The sequence below is a fragment of the Setaria viridis genome, chromosome 3, assembly GCF_005286985.2.
Source record: "Setaria viridis chromosome 3, Setaria_viridis_v4.0, whole genome shotgun sequence".
In the NCBI taxonomy this organism is placed as follows: Eukaryota; Viridiplantae; Streptophyta; class Magnoliopsida; order Poales; family Poaceae; genus Setaria; species Setaria viridis.
In genome coordinates, this window is record NC_048265.2 from 48,151,939 (window position 1) to 48,161,407 (window position 9,469).

The 9,469-nt window shown below is 50.6% G+C and overlaps 1 protein-coding gene across 1 annotated transcript; it reads right to left on the minus strand.

Moving 5' to 3' along the window:
• Nucleotides 1–5,512: 5,512 nt before the first annotated feature.
• On the minus strand, nucleotides 5,513–7,327 carry LOC117847502 (uncharacterized). The gene has a single exon (XM_034728715.2). It carries the CDS (start codon nucleotides 6,971–6,973, stop codon nucleotides 5,741–5,743), a length of 1,233 nt encoding a protein of 410 aa, XP_034584606.1. The 5' UTR covers nucleotides 6,974–7,327; the 3' UTR covers nucleotides 5,513–5,740.
• Between the last annotated feature and the right edge of the window lie 2,142 nt (nucleotides 7,328–9,469).

Genomic DNA, 9,469 nt, shown 5'->3' on the forward strand with positions numbered 1-9,469 from the left:
CGGTAAGACCGTTTCAAACTAGAGTCTCTAGTCAAGATCAGAGCCATGTAGTTCTTGTGGTTGCACTGTTTTCCTGAGTGGTCGCTCCATGTTCCAATTAATGCATGCATGGTATTCTTGTAAAATAAGCATAGATAGAAAGATGGTTAGGGACACTTGCTTTTCTCCAAAGAAAAGTTACTCTTACTGCTTTTCAGCTCGTGCTCTCTTCAAACTATTAATCTTCAAAACTTTCGAACAGCGATCCTTCTACTCAAAGCAATCATCGGGCACCAACATACAAAGCAAACAAACAAGTACAACTAAAAATAATACACCAATCAAAGAGAAAAGCTTGAAAAGAACGCACTAAAGGATAGGGCTTGATTCTAGGATCACGAAGGCTCCATGGTACCATTGAAATAGACATCTATCGGAGAAACTTTTTGTAAAGGAAAAGACAAGAGCTATATGCTGCATTTATTTTTATTTAGAAAACACATGTAAAGGATACTTTTAGAAAATACCCTAAGTTAGAGTTAATTCAAATTATATTTGTATCTGAAAAGATGATGTAAAACCTAGTCAACTTTTATTTATAAATATTCATGTACAACTTATGCCATTTAAACATTTAACTTTGGAAAATAAACTATGTATAATAACATCTAATTGATAACTTTATATGTCACAGTGAACTAAAACAAGTTATAATTAGAAACTCATTCATGTTGATGTTAATCATATTAACACTAGCTTAAAGAAAATCATTGTATAAACCTAATTAGCTTTTAATTAGAAAAAGCTAAGTAAATAAGCATTAATCAAAATTAATACCATATTTATTTTCAAAAACACGAAACATGGCGAAAGAACGTTGCTAAACTATAGCTTACGATTAGAAGATTAACACAGTAAGAACTGACTAGAACCAAACTTTGGTTGAGAAGATACACTATCAAAAGATTTGGGTTCATAAAAGAAAAGATTTTAATTACAAATGTTAGTAAAGCTTAGTCAAATTTTAGTTACAAATGTTCATGTATAGTTTATACCACTTTAAACATTTAATTTGGAAAAGATACCATATGTGGGAACATCTAAGCGCATAAATTTATGATTCGTGTTGAACTAACCAAATTATAATTCAAAAACATATTTATATTTATATTAGCCAAATTAACATTTAATTATGAAAACTCTAGATATAATCTATGTAGATTTTATTTTAAAACAAATTAAATACACATTAATCAAGTTGAGTTAATTGATGAAAATCTGAGGTATATCTCTAATTAGCTTTTAATTGAAAGAGTTGTTTAAATAAGCATTAACCAAATTTACATTAGTGAAAACATGGGGTTGAACTCTAATTAGATTTTAATTAGAAAAGCAAGTATATAAGTATTTAATCACATTAATATTTTGAATAAATTACAAAATAGAGAATATGATCAACATTGTTCTAATGCATGATTTAAGTTGACACGAATCTAATGCAACAAGAATAAGGTTAAACGGAGTTAAAACGTGGAATCTATGGATTAAATAAGGTTATAAGGACCTAAACAGGATTAACTATAGACCTCGGGGCTAGTAGAGAAGATTCTTGAGACACATGGAATAGTGTTCGCAGAAAGGTTAAAGGATAGGGTTAGATCTGTTAAAGGTGCATGCGTGGGCTCGATTGAAGGGATCTAATCTATTCGGGGGGTTATCTGTAGATCGGCCAAGACACAAGAAAGGAACAAAAGATTACAGGAACTCTAGGGACCTAATCGCAAAAGCTCGAAGAGCTTGGCCATGGCAGCCGATGGCTCGGCCGATTCAAATCGCCGACGCTCTGGCGAGGTAGGGACTAAGGTGGCGCATTGTAGAGAGGAGGTCGACAGGAGTCCATCGGTGTCCTCACCTACGGCAGAGATGGTCGGAATTCGGCCGGCGGCGGCAACAGACGGTGGCCGGCTTGGGGCTCCACGCGGCAGCGGTGCTCCGGCGACGAGGAGATGTCGAGGACCAACGGCGAACCTTCGGCTCAGTGAGGAGATGCTCCTGGCCGTGGGGGTTTTCTCCCATCGACAACGGACGCAACGAATCGGGGAGCAACTCTGGCAACAATGCTCGGCTTCGGCAGCTCGCTTGATATAGGCGGTGTGGTGCAGAGCCAGGCGAGATGGCGGCGCGAGCAGCAAGGCATGCGGGCCCGGGCAGTCCTCATTTTATAGGGCGCAGGGGCAGCGCGGCTGCCTTGGCACGGAAGCCAAGGATGGCTGGTGGTGGCGGCGCACTGCAGCTCACAGGAGCGGCGGATGTTGGCCCAAATGGGCCTCGACTGGGTCGGATAGCAGGCTGGCGGGTCGGGCCCACGGGCTTGGCCCTATAGGATAGGTAAGTTCTCTCTTTTTTTCAGAATTAATTTCCCGTGTAAGTAAAAATCCAAAAAATCTAGATAATTCATTTAAGCCAAAAAAAATACTCTGAAAATCTCAAAAGTTCCAGAAAAATTCCTAGAGATAGATTGGGACACGATCAATCCAAGTAAAATACTTGGAGCTCATGAAAAGGATTTTAGAGTCTTCCAAAAATTGGATTTAGCTCTTAGAAAATGAGAATAAATTGTAGGAAATTCTAGAAAATCTTCGGAAGAACCTAATCGTTATCTAAACACATTTTTAAAACATTTGCACTCAATAAACACCAAGATGCATCAGTATGAATGCAACTCACACAGAAGAACACTATTTAATTTAGAAAAATAACCAATTGTTTCTCATATACTATATTTCCTAACAAGAAATAAATGTTGAAATTTTTTTAAAATTATGAGAAAATCACTGTTTAATTATTTTTTAAATTCCTGAAATCCAAAAATTTCAAGGTGTGACACAGACACTGCAAGTGCAACTACCCTATCCTATCCCTCTAATAATGATTGGACCCCAACAGCAGCCATGATCAATCACTAGACGACCACTGACTAGAAGCTTTTCCCCACTTTTTTCCCCCCGTTTTCGCCCTGCAAGCTGCAAGTGCAACAAGTGGCTGGCGAGTGGGGCGCTCACTTGCCTGCTGTTCACTCAGTAGGCAGTAGCCCACCACAGTGCAGCCCACGCGGGCCTGCCAACCGAAATAGCTGGACAGTAACGCTGATGGGCCCCCTGGAAGGTGGGCCCTTGGGTGCTAGCGGGCTCACCGGTCACCACACTAGTGGCGCCGGCGCGGAGCCCGCCATGAGTGGCCAGATCCGTCCGCGCCTGTGTCAGCGGGGGAACACCGGAACAGTAGCGCCATTCACAGTCGCCAGCCACGAGCATGAGATGAGGCGTGAGAGAGATCAGGGCCTCAATTATTTGGCGTAAGATTTACAGTGCTTCGTTCATGCACCCATGTCGAGTTTCTGAAGTCCGGCCGCTGGTGGAGACTTGGATCGCCGCCGCTGACTGTCCGGGAAGCTCGGTCGCAGGCATGGCTGCTCGAGGTTGAAGAAGGGGAGGCAACAACCAACTGTGACTGTTGGAGCCGAAAGAGCTGAGACACGCATGCGAACGTGGGTACTCCTCCGTCCAATCCCCTTGGTACAATGGTACTGGGCAGGTAAATGCAGCAGAGCGGCGTAGGACATAGGCCATGGATGGCATGGTACATTGCACACCGTACCGTAACCCACCAAGGCTGTGCACGGTTCAACGGGACGGCGAAAAGTGTAGTCCCATGCCCGCCGTGCACGACATGTCCCGGCCCGTCGACAGGTCGCCGCGCTGCTGATGCCTCGGCGAGGGGGAGGTTGTGATTGGCCACCGGTCTCGCACCTCCACTCTCGAGCAATGCCAATGGCAGCATTTCCTCGAAACAAAAATGGCAATGTCAGCAACAAACAACAGAGGGAGGAGGAGGATGAGGAGAGGAGGCCGGCAAGTCGGCAATGGCGCGCACCACGCGGCATGGCGGCATCGAGTTGCTTGGCACTGGCATGACACGACCCGTGTCATGTGGGTGGCTGTCTGGCTGCTCGATCGGCCGACGGCGTCGGAGGACTGTTGCCAGATCGATCGGCGCCGCGGCGCTCGGCGCTCCTGCTCCACAGCGGTGGTTGGTGGCGGCGTGCATGCACACAGCGCACAGCAGCACACATGACGTGCGCGCCTGTCGTCTCCCTCTCTGCCCGTCTGGCCTGACACCATGTGGCCGGCTGTCCTCACGTTGTAGTAGTCTCGCGTTGCTCTCCCACAACTCCCCCCGCGCGTACCGGAGCTGTAAATAAGCTGACCCAGGGAGGCCTGTGAGTAGAAGAACTGAACATGTACTGACCAAAAGATGTATATATGTTATATATACATTTTTTTCCTGTCTGGCATTGACGTTCGAAGTTCCTTCGCCGGCGAGCAGTTTTAGGGCGCGTTTGGGAGGGCGTCGGCTCCGGCTCCTCCTGACATGAGCACTGTAGTGTTAGAGAAGTCGAGGTCGGAGGAGCACATGTCAGCCTGTTCGCTTCAGCTTATAAGCCGGCTGAAAAGCTGAAACGGCTGATTTGTTGTGAGAGAAAAACACTGTTTGGTGGCTGATAAGCTGAAGCGAACAGGCCCACAATTTGTGACTCCACTGGCTTTTCCATGATCTTTGAGAGGGAGGGAGAGGAGAGAGGAAAGAAGCTCCCATGAACGACGTGGACAGTTGCACTACAAAATGCCAGATGAAGCCGGAGCTACAAAGAACTCCACCAAACTGACCCTTAATCGCGTCGAATCGGGTCGGCTCAGACTCGCAGGGAAGGGAGGTGGCCGCTGGCCGGTGACCAGCAAGGGCACATGGTTCCAGCGCAGGCGATGAATGGTGGCGATGAGGAATGAATGGTCAATGCAGACGACGCACTTGCGGTTGCATTCTGCGGTCGACCGGGTGGATGGGAGGGGATGGAGATGGACCACCACCGCCGCCGCGGCGGCCGACGGGGGTGAGGGCTCCGGCCGGCCACACAACGCACCACATCGCCTGTCCCCCGATTCGGGCATGCACGTTGATGTTCCTGCCGTCCCGACCTGTCTGCTTGCCGCTGCTACTCTGCTCTCCTCTCTTGCTCTCCTCCGGTCAGCCATCCATGACCATGAGTCCATGACCATGATCCATGGCAGTTTTCTTTCTTTTCCTCAACAATGACATTTGAAAGCTCATGGTAACTCAACATTTCATCACTCACCAAGAACGTACTATGGTAAGGTGCATCGTTCATTTCATCATTTGTTCTTTGCAAGATTCACACGTACGAACTAATCCCCAACCGTCTGACACTGCGTACTTTCCTTTTCAAACTAAGATAACACGAACCCTCCGACACTGCGTGGAGTTTCTTCATCAAAAGCTTCGTCCGTCCATCCCAGGCTTTTCTCAGCACGAGCAAACCACAAACCCAAAAGGGTCGCGAATTCCGATGCACGAGTTCATCATCAGACCCATGCATGCTACTCCTATGCTGCATTGCTGCTGCACTATGTACTTGAGTACTGAGTTACTGACAGCAAAGGTAACAAGACAAGGCTGTAGAAACGGCAAAAACTCACTTGCCCATTCATTCACTCGTTCATCCGACTCGATCTCGCCTGTATTTACATGCCAGATTAACCAACTGGTTCGTCGGCAGGATTGCAGGAAACACTCGCTACAAGAGGTGGTGGTAAATTGCTAACTGCCTAATCAAGGATCAACCAGGCACGGGGATTGTGAAACCAACTCATCAATGGCGGTCATGTCTTGTCTTGCCAGCAAGTTACTGGCCAGCGGCGGTTGCGTCCTTCTTGGCGGCCTTGCTCTTCTTGGTCCCGCCGCCGGAGGACGAGGAAGAGAAAGCGGAGGTGTTACCGGAGGAGGAGGCTGCGCCCGACGGGGAGAAGAGGCGGTCGATGCCGAAGACGGAGACGGACTTGCGGGAGCCGCGGAGGGAGCAGACGGGCACGACGTTGAGCACGGGCGCCACGCGGACGTGCGCCGAGTAGGACCGCTCCATGGCGCCGCCACCCGCGCGGTGGCCGTGGCCGTGGCAGCGCCGCCCGCCGGCGAGGCTGCTCGGGCTGCTCGAGCTCCGCCCCAGACCGTTGAACACCACCTTGCCCGCCGCGTTCAGGCGCGGGCTGTCGGCGGCCACGGCGGAGGGAGGAGGCGGCGGTGGCGGCGGCGGGGGTGGGGGAGATGTCGCGGCCGCCGCCGCTTGCTGCTGCGATGGGGTGAGGCGGATCTTGGGAGGCAGGTTCTGGTGCTGCTGGGACAGTGCTGGTGGCGGCGGCGCGGTGGTCGAGATCGGCGACGGCGCGGTGGCTGGGGCTGGCGTGCACGCTGACTTTTCGGCGGGCTTGTCCGGCTCGTCAGGGCCGGCCTCGCGGAGGAGTGGCAGGCTCAGGGACGGCTCCGGCTCCGGCGGCTTGGGCGCGCGGCGGAGGAGCCGGCGCAGCGGCCTGGGCTCGGAGGCCGCGGTCGCCGACGACGCGGAGCCCGACCCCGACGAGGCCTGCTGCTTCCGCAGCCGGAGGAGATCCCGCCACCTCCGCGCCGGGATCTTGGGCTCCTCGGCACCGGCCACGGCCACGGTCTTCGCCTCCGCCGCCCTTGGCGTCTCCGGCTGCTGCGCCGCCACCGACGCTGGCGCCTGCGCATGCTTCGGCGGCAGCGCCGTCGACTGCGCCGCCGCCGCCCCCACCTCCTCATCCGCCGACGGCGCGGGGATGCGGAGCGGCACGAGCTTGCCGCCAGAGAAGAGCTCGTCGGCGGGGAGCATGGACGCGGCCGCGCACCCACCAAGCAGGAACTCGAAGTCGGCGCCGGCGCTGGGCCCAACCTTCCCTCCCGCCACCACGGCCGCCGCCTCCCTCCCCGCTCCCCCCGCGTCGTCGAGGCTGAACGACACCCGCGGCCCCAGCCACTGCACCGCCGCTGCCGCCGGCGGAGGCGGTGGTGGCGGAGGCGGGGGCGGCGCCAGTGGGCGCGTCGCGGCCGCGGCGGATGCCATCTCGAGAGGGGCGCTCGCGCGTTGGTTGGACTCCCGCGCCGCTTCTTCCTTCCTTCTCCCTTCTTGGCGGAAACGAACAAGACAGTTTGTGACACAGAGAGACAAAGGGGTGGAAAGGTGGTGGTGGTCTGGTGCGGAAGTGGAAGTGGAGACGACGACGGCCACGCACGAGGAGGGAGGAGGGAGGGAGGGGACGGGGGGGCGTACGGGCTAGGAGAGGCTACCGGAAGCTGCCGGCGTAGGGGCGTGGCCGCGTGCGTGCGATCTGTGATGGCGGGCGGCGTCTCGGAGGAGGCGCCCGGCGCTCTGGTTTTGTTTGGGTGGTGCGCTGGTCTCGGGGGTGGACGGCGATGGTTGTTGAAACGGATGCGTGATCATTGCTTCGTTTATTTGTTGTTTATTATTAATGGACTTTAATTATTTGTTGTTGCCTGTGGACTGTAGTAAAGTAAAGGCCGTGCTCGGTGTTGTACTCTCATGTGCTGTCTTTGACTTGCATTTTTTTTATGGTGGTTTATTTTTACTCTTACTTGAGATATTTTTGTTGTGGAATTTTTGTTGGCTAAGGTATTGTTTGCTATGCTAATGATTTCACCAAATCCTTGAGTTTTTTTTTTGGTCGAGTTGGAAGGTTAAAGTTCGGTGAGGCTAATAATTTTTTATTATTTTTCCATGTTAGCAATGCCAAGCTGACCTTTGTTCGATTCACACATTATCCTTGGCTTTTTCCCGTGATCTTCCAATCCGAAGCACATGCTGGTTGCTCTCGTTTGCTTGGCGGTTGGATGACACGTATCTCCTAGCCGATCCCACGATCTACTCCCTTTTTCGCCGCCCATCCGAGCTCCCATCTCCTCTCCTGCTGTCATCATCTGCTAAGCCCCATTAGATTATTGCAGCACCCATATGCTAACCACATTACAGTATCATCAGTTCATCACAACCAAACGTCCAAAACCCACCGTATAAAAGCCGTAAACAAATCCAAACATGATCCAAATCCAAAGACCAAAACCATAAAAAAGCTTGCAGCGAAAAAAGAAGATCGGTTTGGTGGTGGCAGAATAAATCCAAACGGGAGGGGGAGAAAAAGGGGCGGAGGTCAAGCTCGAACGCGGGTCTCTCTCCTGAAAATTTCAGAATATTCGTCCTTTCGGATTTGACGGTGATGCGAGAGTTTCTTGGATTTTTTTCGCGCGATACAATAATACTTTCTTTTCGTTTGAAACAGCAAGCATGCGACCGAGTGTTTTTTTTCTTCCATTTTCGGAAAAAGAAAAGGTTGTTCTCCCGCAGCTGCTAACGGTACGCGGCGCAGCAGTAACGGCAGCTTTTCGCCGTGTCGCGTCAGGGGCCCCACCGGTCAGGGAGGGGGGGGGGGTACGAGAGCGGCCCGGCGGCGCGGCTCCGTCTCCAGTCCTCTGACGTTGACCGGGCCCACGAGTCCCATCCCGCCCGTCGCGGCCATCGTGTCCATCGGCCGTTAGCCGGGCCGGGCCAGCGGGCGGCGTACGGGTAAGAGGACGTTGGGCCTACTTGATCTAACTGGTTGTTGATGTGGCAGTGACTCGCGGTAGCATTGTCATTTCCTTTCATCTTACAGGTCCTGCTTACACTCGAGCAACGTAATTCAGCTATGTTTTCCCCCATGCATTTGGTTGCAATTGGCATAAACATGAGAAAAATTTTACGGGACCTTTTTTCAGACAAAGAAAAGATTTAGAAAATGTGAGAAGAAAGTGAAGCGTCCTCGCAACCAAAAAAAAAGTGCAAGTGTGGAATGAACCAGAGAATAGTTGTTGTCGGCTTACCATTTTGGGCCGAAATACAAGTTGCTGTATATGGGTGGGCGGGCCTTTGCGGTCATTAAAGCTGCAGGGTCCTCTGATCAGCAGTGAAGCCCAAAATCTGCACAAGTGGTTTATCGACTGGGCTCTATATGGACCGATTGTTGTTGTAAGGATAGATGTGTTTATCGAACATGCTATTTTCAGGGGAAAAAACATAGCTTGGTCGATTACTAAGATAGCTCATTATTCAGTCTTATATGTTTGCAGACCAAATAGTTCCAGGATACAAGAGAGGCAGTTGGCTGGCCCCCTTATGCTCCATCTCCATGTATCGACTTACACAAAGGTGTATCACATGCAAATATGAGATGCATATATAGCAAAAAGTATTCATATTTAGCCTCATTTATTCCAAAATTATATAGTTTGGCCATTCTATTTTTTTTTCTAACTCGGTCACCATAGTGCTGTGAACCAACGTAGCTCTACCAGTGAAGTCTGAAGTCTTGAGTAGAGTGTCAAGATCAGACCTGCCAAAGATTGTAGTGTTGGAATCATCAGAGGCAAAACATTTGGAACTTCTAAACAAAGGTACGTATAGTTGCCCGACAATATACAATTATTTCGAAAAAAGGGGATAGGAATATCTGCCTAAAGATTACACAAAATATCTATGCGTACAACTAGAAAAACATTTATTTGTTTG